At 39.7% G+C, this 26,299-nt stretch overlaps 3 protein-coding genes and 1 long non-coding RNA gene across 5 annotated transcripts; 3 read left to right on the top strand and 1 right to left on the bottom strand.

The window, feature by feature from the left end:
• The first annotated feature begins 1,237 nt into the window (after window positions 1-1,237).
• Window positions 1,238-13,564, top strand: rpz (rapunzel). Its single transcript, XM_027013609.2, has 2 exons — window positions 1,238-3,232; window positions 10,800-13,564. The coding sequence occupies exon 2, from the start codon at window positions 10,833-10,835 to the stop codon at window positions 11,514-11,516; it is 684 nt and encodes a 227-aa protein (XP_026869410.2). The 5' UTR covers window positions 1,238-3,232; window positions 10,800-10,832; the 3' UTR covers window positions 11,517-13,564.
• On the bottom strand, window positions 3,239-17,600 carry LOC113579567. Its single transcript, XR_003410885.2, has 3 exons — window positions 17,350-17,600; window positions 16,613-16,684; window positions 3,239-3,624 (listed from the first exon to the last, which is right to left on the bottom strand). It is a non-coding gene; the product is annotated as an uncharacterized LOC113579567 (long non-coding RNA).
• Window positions 7,760-10,198, top strand: rpz2 (rapunzel 2). Its single transcript, XM_027013611.2, has 2 exons — window positions 7,760-8,258; window positions 9,053-10,198. Exon 2 carries the CDS (start codon window positions 9,108-9,110, stop codon window positions 9,789-9,791), a length of 684 nt encoding a protein of 227 aa, XP_026869412.2. The 5' UTR covers window positions 7,760-8,258; window positions 9,053-9,107; the 3' UTR covers window positions 9,792-10,198.
• On the top strand, window positions 17,159-20,477 carry LOC113579564 (protein rapunzel-like). 2 transcript variants are annotated; one of them, XM_027013607.2, is made up of 3 exons: window positions 17,159-17,228; window positions 17,673-17,804; window positions 18,550-20,477. In XM_027013607.2, exon 3 carries the CDS (start codon window positions 18,552-18,554, stop codon window positions 19,725-19,727), a length of 1,176 nt encoding a protein of 391 aa, XP_026869408.2. In that variant the 5' UTR covers window positions 17,159-17,228; window positions 17,673-17,804; window positions 18,550-18,551; the 3' UTR covers window positions 19,728-20,477. The 2 variants fall into 2 exon arrangements, with proteins under 2 accessions (XP_026869408.2, XP_026869409.2); XM_027013608.2 differs by having other exon boundaries at window positions 17,673-17,857.
• Window positions 20,478-26,299: the final 5,822 nt, after the last annotated feature.

Here is a 26,299-nt window from a genome sequence, read left to right as displayed (position 1 = left end):
ATCCCCAGATCATAGCACTGCCCCCACAGGCTTGTATGGCACTAGGCATGATGGGTGTATCACTTCAGATGCCTCACTTCTTACCCTGATGAACCCATCACTATGGAACAGGGTAAATCTGGACTCATCGGACCACATGACCTTTGTCCATTGCTCCAGAGTCCAATCTTTATGCTCCCTAGCAAATTGAAGCCGTTTTTGCCTGTTAGCCTCACTGACACGTGGTTTTCTTAAGGCTACACAGCTGTTTAGTCCCAATCCCTTGAGTTCCTTTTGCACTGTGCATGTGCAAATGCTCTTACTTTCACTATTAAACATATCCCTAAGTTCTACTGTTTCATCACACGTTTAAGTGATCGCCGATCACAGTAATTCAAAACATTTTTCTGACCACATTCCATACTTGAAGATGATGTTTCCCCACTGTCCTTCCACTTTTTAATAATGCGTTGGACAGTTCTTAAGCCGATTTTAGTAGTTTCAGCAATCTCCTTAGATGTTTTCTCTGCTTGATGCATGCCAATAATTTGACCCTTCTGAAACAGATTAACATCTTTTCCATGACCACAGGATGTGTCTTCTGACATGGTTTAACAAATGAGAAGCTGCTCACTGGGTTAAATAACTTGTTGCCATCTGAAATATAATCACCCATGCAGTAATTATCCAATGGGAGGCTCTTACCTATTTGCTTAGTTATATCCAGGTGGTGACCTTTTTTTGGCCAGGCAGTGTACTTTGGCTATATAGTGTACAAATACAGTAAATAGCCTTGTTTTAACTGGATCTCTTTCACTTCCCAGACACTCCCCCCCCCCCCCCCCCCCCCCCACCAGCAGTGCGTGCGCTGCGTGCCTTTTCCTTACACCTCTGCCCTCAGGTGGTTGGATGGTCTTAGCCTTTGGCTTTAATTATCCTGCTAACGGAAAAATCCTTCTTTGTGAATTACACACGTTTGTTTTGCTGAACGGTGCGATATATTAAATAAGATTAGGAATCTTTTACAGACTCAAAATATGAAATTATTGTACAAATCTTTGCAAATAATATATAAATGAAGGAAACAAATGCTCAACTAAATAAATAAAAAAAGTGCTAGTTGGGTTAATCAGTGTAATTTAGTTTGGGGTTATCGGTTATTAGAAGCAGCCATCAGTAGGTTATTCTCTTTAAACTACTGACCACACCGCGTAACAGTGAAGGATTTATTATTCATACAGTTAAACCAAAATATACAGAATGGTCGCAAATTGTATCTCGATATTATATTTTGAATCCACATTTAGTGATGTTTTCTTACTCACTAACCTCATGTAGCCTACTCAATGGTATTTGTGAAGCGTCGCTTTTGTTAATGACAGTGGATGGATAATGGCGTTACGCAGCACTCAATGCGCATCTTGCACAAGCCTATGGTTATGTGAATGTAAATATGGACTTTTTACTAGAGACTTACAAGAGCCCTTCCATTCGGAGAGAGAATATATGGGAATATTTTTGCCTTTTTATTGGTAGCCTATGCAGTCATTTGGTCCTCTCGCTTATAGTGAGACCCATACGCGTGACGGACAATAAGTTAGGCTACACCATCTGTGCACCACTTTGCATTCAGGCTCTTGCACCTGTTCCCTTATGCATTTGCTTTTCTTAGTTTTTTGTTGTTCTTCAGGGCTGGATACAATTGCAAGACGTCATATGGACAACACAAACAGAGAACTAGACTATATGAGTTATGCAAATGAATAGCCTAATGTTCCTCTTGACTGCGTGTATCAGTCTCCGTTAATTTCACTTTTTATTTTAATGTTTAGCTCGAGATATGCATATGTGTAATCCATCCTGATTGATTTTGTGGCTTTAAGTGTGTTTTAAGTTGTTAAGTGGGCTGAGAGCGAGGGGCTTTGTAAAGGTATGTGTGATGCATCAAGTCCAGACACGTTAAACGCCAGTGATGTTGGCTTCTGTCCTCGGAATGCCAGATTCGAAGAATCCTGTCAAATTTTCAGCTGTTCTTAACTTGATTCAAAAAAGTTGTGCTTGAGAAGAGGTTTGGAAGAGGATTGTATGTGCTATAATGTATTATACCGAATAGTGTAGGCTGCTGAGTTGTCATCATCTTCACATACTAATTTACTTTTAAAAACTCTAAATTCCTGTAATTTCTAAATGAAAATATGGGGCTAGAAAATTAGAGTAGGATACCTTGTAAAGCATAAAGTAGACTATAAGTATTGCACTGATCATTACAAGGAACAGACAGAAGATTTTGTGCTAGATTTAAGTACACCGTTGCTAGATGTAATTATGACCAAATTAACTATCTTTATTGCTATTAATAATGACTATAATGAATGGGCACTATTAGGTATTTGGAATGTTTATGCCCAAATTGATTTTTTAGCATGAAGTTTATTTTACAAAGAGCACAGCATGCATTGGAGAGTGCACAACATGGTGTCTTACCAAAACTGGGACACTAGGTAACACATTTAAAATATTATACAAATAAATGAATGAATTGGACTTGGCACAGGTCAGTCATGCTTTCAGAATGCTTATGCACTGTGACTCTAATTACATGTTCAATTATATACATATATGATATACAAGATTTTTTGCTGCTCTTATTTAGAGTAATAATAAGACTTTCTGGGACACACACCTGCACCTTTAGAGAGATGCTTTGGTTCACTTATCTCTGCCAAATCCAATGAATACCATATATTTTAGTGGCTATTTTTCTGATTCATTTGGCTTATTTCTACTGAATAATTTCAATTTAAATACAAAATTGCCTCTTAATTAATAAATTATGGCTCTTTGGAGCCAGGGGCAGTGTCACAGTGTTTCTCAAAGGTTCTTTGGAGACTGCATCTCCAGCTGCCTCCAGGGTGACAGCTGACTCCTTGTATAGGCTATTTGACTGTTGGGACACTGGAATATTTGAATGCAACTGGGGGAGGATGTGGGTAGCTGAGGAGGGGGTTACTCAGTGGAGGGCTGCACGCATGCCCTTTCACTGGTGCAAGTGGAAGCTTGTGCATCAGTGGTGCCTAATAAGCCCTTTTTGAGCTAAGAGGGCCTTCCATAATGTATAAAAATGGTATGGTCCAATATGAACACCCCTACATTGAATGCTGACATGGAAGTTCCTTTTTTGCAGGGATTGCTGGGAAGAAGAAGTACAGTCGAGATTGAGACTTTGGAAGGGGAAGTATAGCTCTCTGAAGAGGTAAGATGGGCTATGTTGCCCAATGGCTAGGCTATAAGTGGATGGATGGGTATGTTGTGAGCTACTATGGCCCAGATGTGTGCAAATGGATGGTTTTTAAAATGTGTTATATTGGGTTTTTGCTGGTCTGAAAAAAGGAAGGAGAGGACATTATTAGGGAAATATGGAGTAACTGGTAGGGGGAGCTATAGCTAAGCTAGGGAGGCAGCTGGTTGACTGTGATCTGCTAGAAAGGGGATGTAGACCTTTTGAACTACTCACATACTTAGACAAGTACAGAAAGAAGGTGCATTGTTGTCTTATGGCTTCATGAAGTAGTTTTTCAGATGTTCTTTCTTGGTCTCAAGGCTGATGGCCAAGGAAAGGGCTAGGACTAGCAGACAGGTTACTTTCTGTAAAGAGAAGAGTGGAAATTGTTATAAAAGTAGTATATGACATAAGAGAGACATTCAAACTAAACATATCTATGCAAATAATATCCTCTGCTGTGTTTTTGTATAATTTAACTGGTCAGATTAAACTGATTAGCTCCCTCTGTGTGAAGTGACAGGGAAATTTAAAGATGGCCGCTCCTCACAGGAGTGAATGCGGTTGCTTACTTCCTGACTTAACTACCTTTCTGCTATGTTAACTATCATACTGAAGCATGTCTCTGTGTTTACAGCTGAAAATATAAAAAAGCACACCAAATGATTTTATGAAAATTGTTTATTTTTACACATTTGTGAGGATTAATAAATAGTACACTGCACTGGCCTAAACAAATTGTTTTTATCAAGAAGCACACTCAGCTCTCATTGGTCACTTGGTTGGTTGTGTTCATAACTAGCCCTGTCACAGCCAGTATCAGTTTAACTGTTTAACAGTTTGCTATGGGGTAAACAAACACTAGTTTACAGTATCTCCCATCACCAGGACCTTTGTGGTGAACTGTTATTGAGTCTTTTTAGTTGTCAGAAGTGATCTGACAAGCATTATGTATATCATATAACAATGCCTTAACAACAATAGAAGGGTGGGTGGGGCTAATACTTCCTTTACCTATTAAAGAGTTTTTAAATTTGTTGCTTAGGCGATGTAAATAGTGGCTTCTAGAGATTGCTTCCACCTTCTATATTCATTTATTGTTTATAAATATAATTTCCTCTATTAACCCTTTAGTACCCACCAGTCATGATTCTTATTCAAAGGAATTATGTCCTTTAACCATATTCCTGTAACTAAAAAGCAAAGAATTGCCTGCAGATGAAGTAAATAAAAATGAAGGAATTCTAGTTCTAGTTTATTCACATTAGTTTGAATCATAAATACATTACTAGTAACCCAGTAAATCATTTGGATATTTCAAATGGAAGCTAGAAAAATGCTACCTATAGCTAGAATAATGTTACATCAGCCTATACATATAGCCTGATGTAGATATGATGTAAAGAAAGGGTTAACTAGAGAATGTAACAGCAACTTGTAAGACGAAGTATGTGATAAATTATTAACTTTATGAAAAAAATGGAGTTTCCAGAATTATTGCTCACACCTAAGTTGTATAAGTATGGTATTGCATCTGTTTATTACTGTGTACAAATTTGCTGTTCAATGTCTAAAAGTATAAGGGATATAAAGGGTTAAATTTGCACGCTGAAGTTGGCCTCAGAGCCAAACTATCTTTGTATTCAGCCTGTGACAGATTTTGGTCATACATGTAAAAATGTAAATCACTGCCCCCTCTGGTACGTTTAGGGAACAGGCCTGGCAATTTTGAAAGCATCGGACCTATGTATCAGTGACCATATACCTATGTATATGTGCAGCGAGTGGCTCTTAGCTACCTATGTTCAGAGCCCCCCACAGTGTAGGGCTTATATAGAAATCAAGAAACAAGCAGAGCTACATTATGGGTCAGGCCTGTAGTAGGTATGTGACTGGGTGTGAAATGACACTGTGTTGAATTAAATTTGTCATGGGCCCTCAGTTTGGCATCTGTCAGCCAATCTACTTCACTCACTCTGCCTGGTTTGAATGCTAGGCTGATTAATCCTCTGAAGAGGTTTATGCTGAATAGCTAATAGCCAATTCAGTTAACTCTGTACTGCATGGGTCTCTCATAACCATGGATGGTGTTGCTTTTAGATGCCCATGATGTGCTACGAGGGTTTACTCTGTTTGAGTGAATGTCTTTGCTTCAGCCACGCTGCTTAAAGTAGCTGTTTAGGAATGCCAGAATCTTTGTCTCAAGCTCTTTTTCCATGTGTCTTTAAAAAGTTTTTTTTGATCACAGCCATCTCAAATATCTCACTCCTTGACACATCATTACATTCTCATAAAGCATGTCCTTCAGACTTAATCTGGCTGTCAGTCTATAAATTCATAAAAGTCAGCCATTCCTTGTTCTAACTTGTTTTTTCAATGTGATGAATGAGTAATCTGATACCAGATTCCATTTTAATAAGAAGTAAACAAATGCTTTCTGAGGCCTTTAAGCACAGCTCAATGGCTATTACAACTGAGCAGGCTTCATTAAAGCCACTATTCGGAAAGCTGCTGTTAGTTTCAGATGCATGGCTTTTTTTTCTTCTTGTAAGTGTGTCATGTCCCAAAATAAGTCAGTTTTGTAACTTGTGTAAAATAAATACACATGCACCCTTGCAATACTATGAATATCAATACTATATAACAAAAATACATAATACAATATAATGCTTCATGTATTCAGAGCAGAGTCGGAATAGGTATGCATAAAAGAACATCTGCAACACCTGCCCTCACTAAACTCAAAACTGGCAAATGTACAGCTGAGTAAAATAACTGTAATATCAGTGTGGCATTCTGGAAGGTTTCATTTTGATGTATACAAAGGCAAAAGCCTGATCTCTGGCTTGATTTACTTTTGATAAAATAAGTTCATGTTCAGTAAGCATCTTGAAACACACACACTCTCAAAGTCTACGTTTTAACTGAAGCCATGAAGGGCAGTAGTACCATGTAATGACACTTATGGAGAAACTCTAGCTTTCCTTGACAGTCTATTACTGACAGAGGCCACTTTTGCTCGAGGGTCTAATTTATATAATCATCATTAATCATTTTGAGACCTTAACCATAGCTGAGTCAATGAACATCGGTTGGTGTTTTTTAAGGTTACCAGTGTTGAGTAACTGAAGCCATGAAGGACAGTAGTACCATGTAATGACACTTCTGGAGAAACTTGTTTTTAAGAGCCTTCCTCAAGGATACACTGGCAGAGAGCAGTTGAAAGACAAATGCCTCCAGTATACCTCCATGGTACAGAGGTTAATATTTAATTTAATAAAATCTGATCGTACATCATTGTGCAATTTCTGCCCGGGATCCAAAATTTTTTATCTAGCTCTCCATTATGCGTCATTTACAATCATTACATGGAATTCAGTTACATATCACCAAGCTCTCCAGGCTGATTGTATCTAGCTTACATACCTGTTCATCATTCTGGTGTGCCCTTTGTCAAATTCTTCAGAACTCTACACCAGTAAATAAACTCTACACCAGTCACCCTGAGTTTATAATGGAGCCTGGACTTCATTTAAGGATCTCTCTTATTCATTCATACTTATTTCACCTTTAGGTGAAAACCTATGGATGTTATCCCAAGATTTGAGTCCAGCATCTAGCAACGGAATCATTATGTGCTTAAGTTTATGTTTCAGTTTAATATTAATTTAGGAAAATGTCACGATCACCAGGTACAATAGCTCAGAATGAGTTAGTGGAAATCTGAGGCTTACATGATAGTCCTCTGTCTATTTTTGCTTGAGTGTGACTTCATGATTAGATGAACCAACTTGATTCCACACAGAAGGCAGAGATTCGTATTGCACTGAGGCTTTAATGCTCTTGTTCTGACCCAGCAAAAGTTGCATTATCAAATGTAGCGCCAGCTGCATGAAACTGGAATCTTACTGTAGTCTACTGCTATGCTTACTTCATGCTGTGAACTTTGACCTCTAAAGTGATTTGTGATTCGTTTTAATTCTATTGTTGCAGGAAGCCCTGTTACGTGAGAAGTATTCCTGTGTAAGCATGTTGCAGAGAGGACTGGCATTCCATGTAATGATTGTAAATGATGCATGATGGAGAGCTAGATAAAAATTATTTGATCCCGGGCAGAAATTGCACAATGATGTACGATCAGATTTTATTAAATTAAATATTAACCTCTGTACCATGGAGGTATACTGGAGGCATTTGTCTTTCAACTGCTCTCTGCCAGTGTATCCTTGAGGAAGGCTCTTAAAAACAAGTTTCTCCAGAAGTGCCATTACATGGTACTACTGTCCTTCATGGCTTCAGTTACTCAACACTGGTAACCTTAAAAAACACCAACCGATGTTCATTGACTCAGCTATGGTTAAGGTTTCAAAATGATTAATGATGATTATATAAACTAGACCCTCAAGCAAAAGTGGCCTCTGTCAGTAATAGACTGTCAAGGAAAGTTAGAGAGAATCGGGATACTATAGCTTTGTCTGTCAGCTGTTTAAAATGAGCAGTTGCACGACAGTTGGAACAGTTGCATAACAGCCGCTGTTTTAGATCCACGGCGCCAGATGTTGGTTCGCCCGTGTGTTTCTTAAACAGTGGATTATTTTTTTTATATTTCACACAGTTAAATCTGTAAATGTATAGTTTCACTTTACTTCACAACCCACAATGCCATTCGTTTCTTCTGGGAAATTCGCAATTCCTGTTATACCCGACTCTTCTATTTTGACCAGTTTGGCAAACGCCAGCATTTCAAGTGTGCGCCGAAGGGCAACCAATTGCGACCGAGAGTTACAGCCATTTTCTATGCGGTACAAAGGACTGCGGAAGAGTTGCAGTCCCTCCCTCGCTGGGTCCGTAGCTCAGTCATGAGTCACTTCCCCACCCTTGCCCTAATATGGCACAGAGACAAGGATTGTTTCTCCAGCCGGAGACTGAGATGGTGGCTGTCTGTATAAATACAGTAGCAGCACCATTAGGAAGCAAAGAACTACAGCCGTAAACACAGGTAAGGTTTCTCTCCTTAGCCACATTTATTTCTGTTCACTGTTTACGCTTCGTGTGAAGTCTTTTTATATCAATGTTGCTGTTTGCTAGCGCTACATAGGCAGAGTTTGTTTTCCCTCTTAGCTACCCTAGCTAGTTTAGCTTAGCTAGAATAAAAATGTCCAGTGCTAGATAGACCCTCTCTCACTGAATTCTTTGTATAATTGTATTTTAAGGAATTTGTTTACCTGTATATATGTCCTTTTTCTAAAGGTAAACAGTGGCCAGTGTATGACTGACAGGAAATCGCTGCGTAGAGACCATTAGCTAAATTTGTTTTTGAGGAACTAATGAGGCAGTTTCTCGTGTTGCATGCATGTTGATGATTCTTCCAGGACGGGGTCAACGTGAATACAAAATTTAACCCCTCTTCCTTTTTTAGATTGCTCATCACCAGTTGTAATGGTACTGGCCTGCTTCCAAATGATAAGGGATTACTGAAGTCCATGTCTGGGAAGTGCTGGTTTAGATTTAAATCTGATAAACTTTGATTTAGGCTAAAGAGTAGATAACCAACTTTACTACTGCAATTTCAGACCAAAACAAGGTCTGAACTCTGTCAGGAATGGCAGACCAAGGCATATTCTGTAGAAGACTGTCTCTCAAAGGTGCATGCCACTTTTCTGTTCTTAGCCGTTTCAGAACTGGACAGCAGCCCACTGCAAAGAAGGGAACATGAAGGACATCTGAACATAATGAAGCATTTGGAAAAACGCAGGGCATCAAAAATTGAATATATATACTTCTGTTTTTCAGAACTGCAGAGGACTGACGACTAGCTGAGCGACTACACTGGTGATCGTCTGCATCCATGGCCGACAAAGAGCAAATCAAACAGACCGCAGCCAAGGTGCTGGGCTGCGTGGAGAAGATCTCCTCCTTTGCCTCATCCATAGACCCTGTGTTTGGCATTGTCACTTCCCTGATCGGTGTGGTGCGGAAGGGTCTGGTGAAGGATGAGGCGAACGAGCTGGACAAGGACTTCCAACAACTCCATGACAAGCTGGAAAGCATCTCGCAGAAGAACAAGCAGACCCTACAGCAGATCCGTATCGACGAGGTCAATGAGACATTCGGCAAGTATGAGGAGTTAATCAAGCACCAGTACAGCGCCCTTAACACCATGGTGGCGCGCGTCAAGGCAGACCCAGACAACACCAGCCGCTACATGAAGGACTTTGAGAAGACCTACGAGAGGGACAAGAGCGACATGAGCTTGGATGTGTACTATCGTGGTGTCATGGGAACGTGTTCATTGTTCGGGAGGCCACTTTTAAAGGTGTACCTGGAGCACTACAACAGGAACAGGAGGATGATGGAGGCCAGGTGCTCTCACTTGGCTCACCTTTTCCACATGGGCCTCATGACGTTGATGGCCTACACTGCCATCAGCGAAGACGATGAGGAGGAAGTCCAGGTGAAATGGACCCCGAGGGTCCACGAGATTCAAAAGAAGATGCAAGAAGTGCTAGAACAGTGTGACAAGTGTGACTAATACCAAATGCACTGAAATAATGTTAAAAACATAGTCATATGATTTTCTGAAGGTTTGTAATCAAGAAAGCAATCAAAGAAGCCAAAATCAGTCACATGTATGTGTAATGAGGAATGATCTTTTCCTTAGCCACTTTTCCTGTGGTTGTGGTTTTTCCTGTGCAGTTGCATTCTGTTTCTATAGCACTTAAAAATCCCCCAATCTTCTTTTTTGTATGCAAAATATTAAGAATGATTTAAAAATACTTAAAATATTTTATTGTGGATGAATGTATGGGAAAGCTGGAATCTGCATCATTGCATATTTGTGTTATATAGTTGAGGTTAATTTTACAATTCTTTGCAACTGTGGACCATGATATTTGACTTGTTTGCACAAAAATAAATGCCTTTTTCAAGTCATATTCAGGTTTAGCTTTTTTTTTGCTTCGAAAGTGTGATGCACAATTTGTTTCAGTGACCTTTGTTAGAAATATTAGAAATCAATCCTTTTATATTGGATCAATTAAATATTGCAAAAATCTCAAAGTAAGGATAGGGCTCTCTTTAGACACATACAGCTCTTCTAGTTACTAGGTTACTTTATCATAGGTGGATATGCAAATCATTCCTGTTTTGTATTCAGTAGGATACAAACCAATGAAGGCATTACAAAGGTTTGCATATTGGCATCTCCCTTTTACCATGCCCACTCAGATGTTTGTGAGAAACTACCCATAGGTCCCAAACTGCCAAATAAAATGACAATATGCATTTGCAATATGTGATTAGCATAAATATATAGTGTAAATAAGTCCTCAGAGTGACAGACTTAATTCAAGGTGGCTCTATAAATTAGTAATTGGAAATTAAATAGTAGTAGTAAATAAAAAGGGAAGATTGGATTGGTTAGGTACCCAAAAGTATTATTTTATGATTAGTTGCATACCTCACTCTATTCATATTAATATTTTAATTTTGAATTTGTCACATTATTGATCACATGTATTTCTTTCTTTCCTCTCTTAAGCTGGCATTGCTTTGAAGAACACTTCTACTCACTATGGCTGATATTGAGATCTTGGAGGACCGGGACAAGTTAAAGAGAGGATTAGTGAAGGTCCTGGAGTGTGTGGCCACCATCTCGTCAGCGGCCGCTGTGGTGAACCCCATCTTTGGCGTGGCAGGCTCGCTCCTCCGTGTCGTCCTACACCACGTGGACGATGAGGATATCCAGACTCTGAAGCGCGAGTTCAGCAGCGTTAACCGTGGTCTATACGAGATCTCACAGAGGAACCAAGATGCCCTGTTGCAGATCAAGAAGGAAACACTGGACGGCCAATACAGCCGCATCGAGGAGAACCTCCGCAGCCAGTTCCGCAAGTTCATGGAGGTCGTGGAGGCAAAACCTGAGCACCGGGAGCGCAAGAAGGCCGACTTCGAGGAAAGCTATGCCAACGACCTGGGTGACCAGAACTTGCACTCACTCTACGAGGGGGTGATGGGCAAGCCCAAGCTCTTCAGTAGGCCCATCCTCGAGGTGTACATGAGCCACTCAGGGGGCGATCGGCAGGTGATGGAACACCTGTGCACCCGTCTCACCTACCTGTTCTGCATCGGCCTCATTGCCCTGATGGGCTATGCTGCCACCATTGGCGACGACGAGGAGGGCCTGAGTGAGGAGTGGGCAGAGAAGATGGAGAAAGTGCAGGAGAGGATGCAGGAGGTGCTGAGGAGCTGCAAGTGATTCCACACTGACCCCCTTCTTTCCAGGACTCCCCCATTTGCCCTATATATGCACTGTTGCTCTCTATGGTCTTGTTTCTCTTTTCTTTCATTTTTCTGTTTATGTGGGCTTTTGTCGACTCTGTCCTCTCTTTCTGTTTTCCCCTCTCCCTTATATTTCCTCTTAGTAGTCCTGTGTGATTTTTGTGTTCTAAATAGCCTGTAGTGAGAGCTGCATCCCCGTGATTGTGCACACACACTGTGATAGTCCCACTAAATCCACCTTTTGACAGCTTTACTGTCAAATATTTGACATCCTCAAATGAAGAAGACAAGGATATCTTATCAAATATGATAAAATTGGATTAAAGGTTTTTGAAATCAGTTTGGTGGTAATGAAATGCCATCAAACATATTGATTAATTTGGGCTTTTTGTTAGGTCTCCAGCCAAAAATAGATGTTCAATAGATGTTAGGTAATGTTAAATATTATGTTAAATTTAATTCCTACCAAATTCACAGTTTACCTTGAATGTCTTTTAGTATATTGCTGAGAAATGTTTTGCACTGGTTGCAGTGAATGTTACTGAGAGAATCTAAACATGCCAGTGGGTCAGCATACAAAACACACACCATTTTAGTCTCTTCCAAATACACCACAGAGTTTCAAACCTCACTTATGTGCACAAGAACAAAGCTATGGGCTTGTCTCTGTCCTTGATTCTTTCCTCGTGGCTCGCTTGTGTTTCAAGGTGTGTTTCAATACATCATTCTCCCGCCCACCTGGCTGCCTTGGATTGGTATTTTGAAATCCCGTAATTCAGAAGTAGTCTGATAGGATTACACTATAAGCAGTTCCATTATATCTGCAACCTTTATGCCAAAAACCAAACCCAGTCTATCCTATCTAAAGCTTGATGTCTAAATCTATCCTGTCTAAAGCTGTCACCTTTCCTACACCAAGACACAGATTGGCATGCATTCATATTACTCACATTAGTTTAAAATGCTGGAAAAGGGCACAATAAAATAAATCTAAGATGCTACTAAACCACTTCAAACTCTACACAAACCCCATATATGAATAAATATTGGCCACATTTTACTTTGAATGTTTTGCAATTACGCCTTACTGTGCTAAAAAACGGCCTTGTAACATCACCACTACAGAACTAGACACACGTTATTTATATGAGCTCTGTTACATGCAGGAGCCATTGTCTTAGGTGCTGTGGTATGGAGCCAGGTAATTTATTTATATAGTATTAAGCCTCACCAACGTATATACTCTCAGAAACTATGAGGGAAAAGCATTGGTCTTTGCACTAAATGATCATAGACGGTCTTCTATAGGTCTTCGTAGGAAGAACATGAAGACATGCAACTTTCTATGGAAATGTTCATGACATCATAAAATGTTTAGTCAGAATACTGCTTTGTTTTGGCATCGGACTCTTCTGCAATCACCTGATGCATCATTCAGAGTAGTACACTGAATGTTTTTTTTTTCTCCTTTTTATGTTCCATTTCCTCAATATTTGGTATAATATGGACTCTGATCTCCTTATCTTATCTTTTACCAATGATTGTGAATGGTTTCTTGCCACAGATTTACCCTATGCCTGCTCACACTCCACAATTGAAACAGACTCAAATAATTGTTTAGGTATATAGATATATTTAGCTAATATAGTTTTTCAGTATCAGCTTAGAACTCATTGCTTCTAGTGTGGTCTTATAGGGTGTTTATTGCAGCCATTTTGGTGCCTCCAATATACTTCAGCTATCTTTTAAATACATTTTCATTTTATCCTTATGAATCCTTTACTTTCCCTCCCCTATTTTTGGGCCATATAAAAAAACTATTTACCCTACAATACAGTAACTTATCTATACTTCATCTATTATGATCACATGTTTATATGCACTTAAATTCAGTTAATATACACTTTGAAATCAGATAAAGTAGTGTCCCATGAGACATTCTGATGTTTGGAGTTCCAGGACAGAGTACAAGTATACAAAACACTATGCTGCACTATCAATAAATGATATATGTAAACTTGAAAATGTGATATCTTATATTTTTAACTTCCATTTTTTGTATGAAGTCTGAAATCAGCATAACGTTGTGTTTATTTTTGAAAAGTGTGGTTAAAAACGAAATCTAAACTCAGATTTGCCTTTGATATAATCTGAGACTTTGTACGTGTGCAAGGGAATAAGATATACACTTAGTTGGGTTAAAAACTGAGAGGTGCTATAAAAAAAAGGCACACTGCTGTCAGTCTGTACTCGTCAGACAGCCTGAGACATGCCATTCTACATTGTACCACGAGATGGCACAATTTTCTTAAACGCTAAGACAATTTAATTTGTGATTCGAGCCACTCCTCGCGGAATTACTGTTATATGAAAGGTAAGTTGTTTCGAATTAAGTCTGAGAGGCAAATATAAGCCACAGCGCTAAAATGTAAAGAGACTTACATCTTCTCTACAACTTACATGGGTCATAGTACTATATACTATAAGTGATGCTAAACATCACTTGCTGTATTTTTATTTTACATATGTACATATGTACACACACACACACACACACACACACATATATATGTATGTACATATGTAAAATAAAAATACACACACACACACATATATATATATATATATATATATATATGTGTGTGTGTGTGTGTGTGTGTGTGTGTGTGTGTGTGTGTGTGTGTGTGTGTTCTGTGTGTGTGTGTTTGTTGTCTGTTATGAATTTCTTTGCCAATAGATGTCAGTCGAGACACCTGGCCCGCTTCCAGATTTAGGACTAGTGACGAATGGAAATACAGGCCTAACATATATTAAGATTAATAGCCACGACTGTATTGTTATTCGCTTGTCTAATTGTCTCAGTATAGCTGTTGTTAATCTAATTTATGTCCAATACCCCTTCTACATCAGCAATTAACAAAATGGCTTATTTAAATACATGCTTTCTGAAATATCTGTTCTGTTTCTGTCAGCCCCTCCTTCTTCTCTGCAGATCACTCACTGAGAACATCTTGATGTCTTCTGTCTCAGTATGGTGTGGTAGCACAGACATCCAAACAGTGTACTGTGCACCAAGCCTCAAAGATCACTGCCACTGTCCTCCTGTCACTGGAATCACTGCACATCCAACCCACCATCATATGAGCCAATAGGATTCATGTGTACCCTTCACACAGCATGTGCGTTTTACGCCACATGCTCTCCTCAGCTAGATGAATCTCATTATTCTCATCCAAAACCCAGATGTGTCACTTGCCATCAAGCAAGGCAAGCAATGTTCATGTTCACAATTACGAAGCGACTTCTTCAAATTCATCAGTGCTTTTTGGTATTAGACTCTTATTGCACGTGTTGTCTGTTGCACTTGTTGTGTATTGCACCATGGTCCTGGAGGAGCATTGTTTCGTTTTGCTGTGTACTTGTATATAGCTGAAATGACAATAAACCCCTTTTGAACTTGAACTTTGAACTTGTGATCTTTGTTGTAGATTGTGTATGTCATGTACGTTTTTGGTACTGTTCATTGACTGTTTATGTGAATATTTACAGGCTTTTCTGTGAGGGCTACCATGTGATTCTATACTGATATTTTATATGCTATTATAATTTGTTCGTACTAAGGTTGTACTAATCCATCAGTGTTGGTTGTGCTGAGTAAGTATTCTATTCTATTCTACTGTGGGCTAAACTATTAAACACCTTGAATTGGTTGCGTTTAGTGGTTAAATGCATTGCAAACAGTGGTTAAATGCATTAGATTTAGCATTTAGAGCTCCGTCCGCAAATATAAGCACGACTCCTTGCACCTAGTCACTTGTAGTAGTGATTAAGGCAGTCCTGTTTGATCTGTAACCCCTCGCTATAGCCGGCGCGGACGCGTTCCTAGCTCCGTCACTAACGAAGAGTTTAAATGGTCTTTTAAAAGATGGAAAACGTAAAAATTTAAATTACTCATGAAGGCAAGAACATTTTGTTTGTCTGTTTGAAAATTTACAAACGAGTTTTAAAAACACCCCTCTGAGCACCCCTCTGCTAGTTCTTGCTCCCTGTCTTTTTTACCTGACGCTTTCAGTTTACGCTCTGTGACAGGGCAAGCCGAGCCCTTCGGCGCGAGAGATTAAGTTTACGTATGTAAACATAAAAAGGTTAATAATAATTGAATAAACGTCTTGGTATTTTAGTTAGTAATCTGCCCAAATTTGGCCAAAGCTTCCCTGTCCAGCTACCTAAGCGAACTAAATCATCCAGGTGTTTTGTTTTTGGGGTGCCAATGAACGCGCCCCTGCAAAGTCCCCTTTTTAACAACCGCACCCCCCACCCCACCCCACCCCGCCTTTGCCGCCTGTTGCAATCCTCGGGACCTGGCACTTATATCTTAGATGTTTTTGGTAACACTGTATTCTTTGTTTAGGGTTCCGTAGTTGTCTCTCGTCACAATTACACCTTATATGTTTGTATGGTCTGGTAGAGCATTACGCACCTGCAACTTAACCAGTCTCCCTGCCTTTGTGTGATATGAACATTTAGTTCTCCTTTGTTTAGTAAAACATTCAGATGATATAATGGCAGAGTTTGTAAAAGGTAACAGCGATCTCTACTCCCTTAAAGAAAGATTTCACCATTGCAGATAGTATTTGTCTTCCATCACCATCACTCATAACCAACCCACGTGCGAGCAAATCCTTAAAGGTGATGTGGACTCTGTTTACTTATTCTGGCTGGTGCCTGCTTTTAGTTCTGGCTTTGTAGATTTTTTTTTCAAGCCAGTACAAATACGATGGCCTAAGTGATCGGCTGGAACAACGAGAGGTAACTACACAATGTCCCCAGCAGTAAATACGCCATTTGAATGAGTATTGATTCAGAGATGAAAGAAAAAAAGGGCAAACATCTGCGCCTTCCCAAAAATTCCCACAGTTAAGACCCGAGCCCCTGCAAAACATTGTAACATTCCTCCAAAAGCAAGTAAAACAGGTTTGAGGCCTTCCCTCAGGGAAATGTGGAAAATTATTTTGCTTTGAGAGAACCCAGTTCTACTTCAATAAACCAAAGGAAAAACATTAGTTACTTTACCAAATCTTTTTCCCTTCCCTGGTACTTCTTGACTATCCAGCATCGTGGACACTGGGGCGCGTAGTCCTCTCTCTGATAAAGAATTTTGAGACATGTTGTCTGGTCTTTCTTTTTGGCACGTTACACTGACGTTACACGAACGAATACTAGACGTATGTCCGAAATTTAAATAGGGTAATCTATAGCAATTATATTGAAAGCTATTATCAGCGTAAAGACCATCATTTTCCAAATCGACAATCATTCCTGACATGAGTAGGCATCATTCACCATACATCATCTATGTATTATGGATACACATACAGAATACTATAAATAATATAGCAAAATATAAAATAACTGAGTGTGTATCTTGGACCATGGTCATCCCTATCCATTAGTATTCGGTACATGGAAACATTAAAAAGCATTTAAATTAGATTTATATACATTTCTTCTGTATTTGATATAACCAAAGGCAAAATCATCATAGAAAAAAAACAAAAAAACGACTGACGCAGGTTAAATATTGAGCCGTGACCTCGATATGCACAACAAGGCAACCAGAGATTTTACAACGGCTCAATTTCTTCGAATCAATACTCACCAGGAGCCGGAATAGCACAGAGATAAAAAGGTAAGACTTCAAAATATGCATCTCCAACAATCTTACCACAAATATTAAAACCATATAATTCATATTAAAATCAGATTGTGAACCATCTGACATGTACACCAATTGTTTGTGAAACACTTACCTTTTGTAAGGAAAATTACAGCGTTTATTCAGATTCCGGTGGGTAAAATTGATGTGCTCTCAGTTGGAGGTTAAATGTTGCGCACTGGGCACAGTGTTTGCTATTACTAGAACACAAAACAGTTCTAAACAGAGAAGTTAAAGAAATTTCAAAGACCTCGTATGGTATTTCGTTTTCGTCAGCTATCGCACAAAATTAGGGTTTATCCGTCTGTTACTAAGAGGTATCCACAAATGGTGCTCACTACGCGAAATTCTCTCTCTCTCTCTCTCTCTCTCTCTCTCTCTCTCTCTCTCTCTCTCTCTCTCTCTCTCTGTCTTCAGTCCTCATTCCACAGTCGATATAACATCATCACCGCGCTGAATACAGAAACTTAAGGAAATATTGGTGAATCTGAAACGCTCTACAGCAGCTGTTCGTCCTACCAGGCGTGGAGAATCTACGATTAACTACTGGTAATCAATACTGTCTGTATCTTGGAGGTGTCTACATTCAAAGTATCTTTGAGGTACAGGCTTTACTGCAGTTTAATTTCAAGGTGTGTCCTGTGTGGGCCCCTGGAATTCTACCAGTAAGGATAAGAGAATTGTCGAACAACTCTAAATACCTTTTTAATTTGATTGAAATTCTCTGTATTGGTTCTCCTCTGTTGTCTGGTAATTTAATAGGAAAACACAATCTATTTAAAGGCACAGAGTAAAGAAAGGCAGATCAAATAGCATATTTTCCCGAAAATCGTTGAATGTGACTTTGCCTATCTTCATTTTTGCTGTAGAAAATATCAATAATTACACAGTTCTTAAAATATTTATTTATTACGTGATTGCCAGGACATTTTATGGCTCAGAAATCTCACTGCATTCGGGAACAATGAATAGCCGAAAAGTGCGCAATAATTTATGGGAGACCACGGGATTCCTGTGCGTTTTAGAGATCTATCTTAAGTTTAATGTGCATTTAAACGTCGTCTGCATTTTTTTTTAGCACGGTCATTTATTGCTGTTCATATGCTTAGATATCTTTTTATTACAGCTTAATCAAGATACCTGTAGGTAAAAATGCCATATGTGTATCTTTAAAACAAAATTGCATTAAAACGCTTTTTATTTAATTCATATTATATGGTGTTCCACCTCCCATGGGGCAGTTTTTAATCTATGTCCGTTTCTAAATGGGTTTCCTTGGTTGTTGCCTTCACAGCAATGCCCAGTCCACTGGAGAAAGTGGTGGCGCAGAAGAAGGAGGCCATCGAGGCTGTGATGGAGCTGTTCGAGAGAGGGGCGGAGGTGCTGGCCAGCACGGTGGGGGAGCTTCTCCCCCTATGTGAGGCTGCTGCTCCTGTCCTGCGGCTGGCTCTGGACAATGTGCAGAGCAAGGAGGTGTTCTATGTCAAGGAGCAGTTTGTCACTGTGAGGAACAAGCTAGAAGTGCTCTCATCTGAGCTGGAAGACATTGACCGTGAGATCAAGAAGGGATGCCTGGACTCCCAGTACTTTACTGTGGAAGAAAACCTGTGCAACCAGTTCCGGAAATATCTGGACATCTTAGAGGCAAAGCCTCAGTTCAGGGAAGTCAAAACACGACTGTTCCTGGACCATTTTAAAAAAACGGGAGGTGAGAAGAACCTCCACATCTTGTATGACGCTCTGATGGGGAACAGCACTTTCGGAGGTTCTGTGCTAGAGGTAGTGGACAAATATGAGACAAGGAACAGGAGGGTGCTGGAGGACTTCTGCGTCCGGATGAAAGAGCTTTTCTGCTTGGGTCTTATTGCCTTGCTCGGCAACTATGCTCTGACACAGGATGAGGACACAGAGCAGGAAAAGATCTCAGAGTGGAGTAAGAAGATCCAAGAGGTGGAGACCAAGATGAAAGCTGCAGTGGAGGAGTGTGTGCGGTCATTTGCTGAGCAGGCACGCCTGGATGTCCAAAGGCTGCTCCGGGAGAAGGAGGGTGGGAGCCTCCAAGACAAAGCAAAGGAGCTGCTCCATTTCCTGGCTAGAAAATATGATTGGCTCAGGTGGTCCATCCGCATTGTCAGCCAGTCAGGAAGCAGCTACCAGAAGTGGCGAGCAGGTGAAAATTTCCAGCACGTGGCAGGACAGAACTGGTTCGATGATGCTAACGTGGTGGTGTCCTACTCCAGTAACCCACAGCCTGTTCCCAAGGAGAGTGTTCAACAGCTGATGGATGGTCCTGCCAAGAAAGGAAATGCCAAATTCGTGGTGGAGACTCTGGAGAAGAATCTTCCTGGGTTTGTGGTGCATGCTATCAGCCGTCATAAGGAGAGCTACGCAGCGTGGAACTTTCCAGAGGACTGCCATCACTGGGAGAGGCATAAGAATGTAGCCCTCTGCGTTCATTCAGATGAGTGCTAAGACAGAAATATGAAACTTGAAGATGATTATACTTTTTGGTTTTAATGCAAAAATATTTACAGCAGGTGCTGTCATGTGGCACTTTATATATTAAAGCTGCTTTGATCAATTGTAAAGTTCTTGCTTACTTTAGCAGACTTCGCTAGCAAAGGAGTCCACCCTATCCCACTATTTGCATTCAAAGAGGATTCTCCTTGTGGAGACGTTTCCTCACTGGTTAATATTAGATTCAGAATCAGATATATATATGCGAAACATGTTACACACACAAGGAGATGTATTGTTGAATTTCAATACAGTATAGCTGGACTGTATTGAAATTTTATTTTTCAATATTTTTCAGAGTAGTTATTTTATTGTTAGCTTTCAGGATGTAAAGACAATTTAAAAGATAAGTGTTCTTAAACAGCTTACATCAGCTTTAAGGCTAATATGTCATGTATTTGGAAAAGAAAAGTTATCAGTCTTCTATTGCAGATTGCTATTATCCAACATATTTGCACGGAATTGTACAATTGTACAATGGTACATACTTTTCCTCCCTATGTATGCCAAGTTTGCAGTAATACTTGAATGTTATGATAAAGCACTCTAAGTATACTAATCAGTATTTTGTCTTAGTGTCTTATCTCAATGACTTGTCTGTCTACTTTTGTCTCAAACATTACTAAAGCTTTCAAAAGTTGTTTTGAATTATGCGGAGCATGCATTTGGTCATATCAAATAAACGTGTCCTACTATTTCATATTACTCTGTAACTGTCTGAGGATCTGTTTCTCTGAATCTGCTTTGTACAGGTGCAAGTTTTGCAGAAAGGCAGAAAATAAAAACACTGTAGCAGGAAATATAGCTTTGAAATGTACAGAGGCCATTCTCTTGGTGCTAAAATAACTGTTCTTATTTTGTCTGTTCAAGGCTGCCAACTTGGGCTGCCCTCCATAGATGTGAAAGAGGGCATGAAAGCTGACTTATGAAGCTTGGATGGTCAGCAGCTCTGCACTGTAGCCAGATTCCCCACTCCAAGCTCTCTTTGCACTTTACTTTCTGATGACTGCAGGAATAAAACAACCCATTAGGAGCCCTGGTTCACAGCCACTTCCACTCATCAAAACATGAAATAATATCTGAGCCAAACTGAATCAGATTAAATTGTAGATTTCAACTGCAGATTACAACTTGCATATTATAACTACAGCTACCAATCACAGCTATATATGGCACATATAATGCAATTTCTACTTCCTGTTATTGTTTCAAAAATAACATAATTAACAAACCGCTGTTGACACCGATCACTGTTAAATCTATGCAGCGGACATGTACGCCGCTCAAAACCACATTTAATTTAATTACAACGCTTTGCACATAAGTCAGCGTTTCTCACCATGCAGGCCTGGTTTAATAGATGGAGAGAAGCCCCATGCTGTCATGGTTCAGAGCATCTAGTACATAAAACGCTGAACTCAGCTCAGTAGAACTGCTCATTAAGCTGCCAGAGACAGGGAGCTGGGGAACAATCCATCATTTCCTTGCTGGTAAAAGAGAGGTAGAAGAGTAGTCTGGAGTCAGTATGCTGCTCTATTGTAATGAAGGGGGCATGAAGGGAACTTAGTCTTTATACCAAGCAACATGTAGAACATGTTCTGTACATCCACTATATGTACAATAAAATATTCTCACATAGGCAACCCAATTTGGAGAAGAGAATGTCTCTTCTCTTAAGGAAATTATATCATGTGCCCTGCCTCTACAAGATTATTGAATAAATGTTATTTAGGTGTCAGCCTTACTGTTTATAATATCCTAAAATATACAAATGTGTGGTTTATTCTTGCAGTTGTGTCTCTATTACAATTACAAAGTATTGCAATTATTATATTGACATGCTAAAAGATTGTTGATTTTTGAATAAATAAAAGTGTTGACAACAATATGTTGAATAATGCTTTTAAATTCACATATAAATACAGCTAATTAAAGTTTTATTCTGCTCTAAGGAGAGAGTGAGATCTTACAGGAATATGTTTTGAAATGCTGACCAAACATCATTGTAATATCGAATCAAGAGGTCTCTGCACAAACTATTAAATATACAGACCTATGGTTTAAGATCAGAAAAACATTCAAATTCTTCCTCCTGCAGTTTCATAGGCTGAATGGAAATCCAGCACTTAGCCAATGAAAACACTTGTATTCATTAGTGGATGAGTGGCTTTTGCCCTGGCTGGTGCTATTGATCTGCCAAGCTCTTATCTGTGATAAGGGGTTTGTTGTGGCTTACCTATAAGCCTTGCTGTTGATAAAGGCTAACCAGAACATTTCCCACCCAACTGATCAACCACTAAGTACATGTTGTGTTCCTTATGCATGATACCATCTGTGTTTGTGCCTACTCTATGGTGCCAGATGGCGCTAGTGACACACATATTGATTAGATGTAGAAAAGACTTCCTGTGTGTGTTCATGTGTGTGTGCATGTGTGTGTGTGTGTGTGTGTGTGTGTGTGTGTGTGTGTGTGTGTGTGTGTCTGTGTGTACGTGTGTGGGTGTGTGTATTTGCATGCATGTGTGCTACATCTTCCTTGGTTTCACTACTTCCTGTAAGGGTGTGTGGATACAACCTTTCAAATTTCTGGATGTTAACGAGAACAGAGAAACGGCAAGGACTACAATAGCATATATATTCAGATCTTCTGTCTTTTGAGAGAAGGTCTCTCTAATTGTCAAGGAAGAGATATCAGCCAATATGAATATTTCACAAACAAATGAGTGATTTTACAGAGGCCATCATTAGAGCAGTGCTGGAGGAGGTCGCTCAATCCCAGCGTGCTTCAGTCTGGCTACATCTGCCAATCGCAGCCTAGTTTAATGACGTTACCCATCCGTCAGAGTGCACCATCGACCCACTCGCTGCTCCCTAAGTGGCCTGATCTGATAAAAAGCATTAAAACATTTGTTCTGTGACACACAGCAGCACACCCTGAACACCCATATAGATTGTCTTTCAGAGGTCTGCGGGGGTTATTTGCCAGAGGTCCGATCTCATAGGTTAAAACCCTGCTGCTAAAATAAGACCTCAGGTGACAAAGTTTGGAAGCAGAACAGTTTGCTGCTACAAAAATTGTGTATACTAACAACTCTGGTTAGGTTGTTGTGGGCTTTGTGAATCAGCACTGCCAGCGCACCGTAGTCAGTCAGTCCACTCCCTTAGCACAAATCCATATCACTTTCTGTCTCCTGGAAACACATCAGCGCTAAGGAAGCATTCTCTGTCTTTCCCTTTCTTTTTCTTTCTGCCTTTAACTCTCTCTTCCTTTCACTCCCACACTCACACAGTGAGATAAGCTCACCCCTCCCTCTGTTGACTGAACAGAGAGAGCGTCTTCTCAGCTCTGTGGTATAGCACCCTGTCTCTTAAGTGAAATCCTCTTCTTGTGCCCCACACAAAAGAATGCTATCTCTCTCATTGCATCTTTATACACCAACACACTGACTGCCCATCTAAGCAGAATACACATTATGTATGAGGATTTTTCATGTTATGTACACACACACACAAATGCTGCATGTGGCTGTTATGTCAAAACCAGAAAAACCAGAAAATTTCAAGGCTTAGTGAGAAGGCTTTGTCAGTTTTGGGTGTAGTATAATTACAATCAACCCTAATGTGAGCTGTACTCAAATAGTAGCCAGTCCGGTTCCAGGGGCAGTCAATTAAGGCAGCTCCGGTCCCTGCACTCCCAGAGGCACTATGTAGTAGAACTACATGAGGTTGCATGGAGTGTCATCGAGCCCTCGGCGAGTCTTAGAGAGACAGGGACAGAGAGCATGAGAAAGCAAAAGGAGGGGACATGGAGACATGGAGAGTCAGGAAACTCTCACTTTGGGACATGGAAAGTAATAACTGATTTATAATAATATTGACGAATGCCTGCTATATAAGGGATTTCTCTCTTGTTGTTGTTCTGTTGTTTTATTAATCTTTATACACTTTTTGATTTGTGGTCTCGAGCAATAAAGACTTGGGGTACTGCTGCACCAAAAATAATCCAGCATCAGTGTGGAGGCATATACTGTCTGTGTGGAGGCATATTCGGCTGAAACCGAAATGCCTCCCTACACCTATGAAGGCACTGCATATAGCATGAACTAATAGCTTTTACACACTGTGTAGTGCTCTGTGTGTCAATTTAGGAGCCATTTTGGTTTGGCCCATGAGTATAAACCATTAGGCTTGCTTGTCTGTCCAGTAAACCATTAGTGTATTAAAAGTGTAATCTGTGAATTGATTTTGCCTTGGCTGCTTTTATCAGTCCTGGCCTTAAACACAATATTCCTTAGAGGCTGTATTTAGGGCCTGGATGTCTTTGGGGTATTGTTTTTTATCACATTACATATACATACCTCTGTCCTATTTCTCTGGAAGTCTTGTGCACTTCCCAGCAATGTAGAAATAAAAAATGCAACAGGATGGACAGGTGGCCTTCATCCTTTTGACTATCTCTACATCTTTTACTGCATAGTACACTGTAGCTACTCACCTGGAATCTTCTTCGTTGGAGATGTATGGCTAATTTGTTTTCCAAATATTTGCAAAAGCCATTCACAGATAAAGGAAGTTACTTGATAAAGGAAGTGAATGTTTTGTCCTGTTCTTTCCAGACATGTGCTGTAAAATTCCTGCCATTGCCAATCTGGCCTTGGCCTACAATTAAACCCAAATAAAACTGACAAAAAACTGAATGTCCTTCAGGAACAAGCGCACAGCCATAACTGCCAAGCTTAATAGCCCTGCACAGATGGATTGGACCTTTGTTTGATATTACAGGAACCAGTTATTAACTACACAGCTGCAGTTGAGGACAACATAGCAGGCAGCAACCTACGGTGACAGATGATCATAAATAAATTGTAGTGACCTACATAGCACACAGTGTTGTGGCATTTAAATAAGAACTAACAAGGATAGGCCTTCACATTTAATTAGAGTCTGAATTGTAATCAAGTTAGCAATTCGCCTGAGAACAGCAGGTTGAGGTTTCTGCAATCATTGTTTGTTATGAGGGTAGCCAAATGAACGACATGCTGAGGAGAACCTGAGACAAATCAATGCGCAGCCTGCAACGTCTGTCCTCTTCTGTATAGGTCCACATTGATTTGATAAGTCTGACAGATGCCCTTAGTCTGTGGTGGAGGACTGTCTCACCACAGCAATGAGGAGCATACTGATCAGGTCCTGGTTTCCTAAAATGCAATGGCACCTGGAAATATTTATGTGCTTCAGCTATAGTTGAGTGTGTTTGTATTACTGTGAACAATTTAATGAGGATCGTGACAATATAGTGGTTTCTGGAAGCATAGTTCAGCACATGTTAAAGGTTAAAGTCATGTGTACTTGCAAACTTTTGCCAGTCTTATGCAGCGATTGTACTGTTGTCATGAAGCAGAAAGTCATGACAAATCATAATTACCAGTTGTTTTTGTGCAGCACCATGTTACAGTCATTTAGAGTACACACATTATGATACAGAAAAGTAACACACACAGAGTTATCAGGCTGGTTTGGTAGCTATTCTTCATCAACACCAGTGCAAAATTTAACACAAACTGTATACAAGCTAAATTTTACAGTCAACATACAAAACTGCTACTTAACAATAACCAATAACATAAAATAAAAATTACCATTCACTGCAGACACAATATTAATTTTATCTGTCCTGGTTCTTCATTGACTAGCAGTCAGATAGATGAATCTTAGATTTGTTGGACGCCAAGAGAATGCAAAAAAATGGTCTGAGGCTATTTTTTTAATTTACGCCCAGGGCCCTTAGTTCCAGTAAAGTGTCATGCAGCAGCATACAAAGAGATTTTAAATGACTATAACTTTGCAGCAACAGTTTGGGGAAGCTCAGGCAGACAGGGAGGACTGCCTACTCCTTGGGAATATTCAGATTACTACAAACACCATGTTAAAATGTTTAATTTACATAGCTGATTACAGAGCTCAGGACAGACATGGAGCAATCCAGAAAATCCAAAGTTAAAGCAAAAGATTTATTTTCTCTGGTATAACTAGCTAATCCCAACTGTTTGCTTAAACAACTGTTACCAGATTCCTAGGTACTTTCTTATAAAAAATTACTTAACTGCAATTTATTTATTGCCACAGTAACATAGGCATTCAAGAACAAACATCTGAGTCATGGATATTATTTCAAAGTCGCAACAAAGCGAAATTTAAGTTCCTTAAAACCCAAGCGTGGGTCTACACTATTGCATAATTACATTTTTTCCTATTTTTGCCAAAAATCAGAATTTCTTGCATCCCAGTGAGCAAGGGTCCATAGATTTCACTAAAGTAGAAAATTGTGTAATAGGTGAATTTTAATTCATTTTAAAATCTGTTTCCTCCTTGCACAGTTTTCAACAGAGGAAGTAGGGGAAAAAAATTCTGATTTTACATTAAAGCAGTATTCTTCTGGTCTGGATAATGACCTTCTGCTACGAGCTGCATCGGAAACAGCTGTGCCCTTGCACCACATGCCAGTGAGAAAAGAGGTCTTTCAGGCT

Source organism: Electrophorus electricus, chromosome 5 (assembly GCF_013358815.1).
Source record: "Electrophorus electricus isolate fEleEle1 chromosome 5, fEleEle1.pri, whole genome shotgun sequence".
Taxonomy (NCBI): domain Eukaryota; kingdom Metazoa; phylum Chordata; class Actinopteri; order Gymnotiformes; family Gymnotidae; genus Electrophorus; species Electrophorus electricus.
The sequence above is the reverse complement of the archived record's forward strand: the minus strand, read 5'-3'. Positions and strand labels throughout refer to the sequence as shown.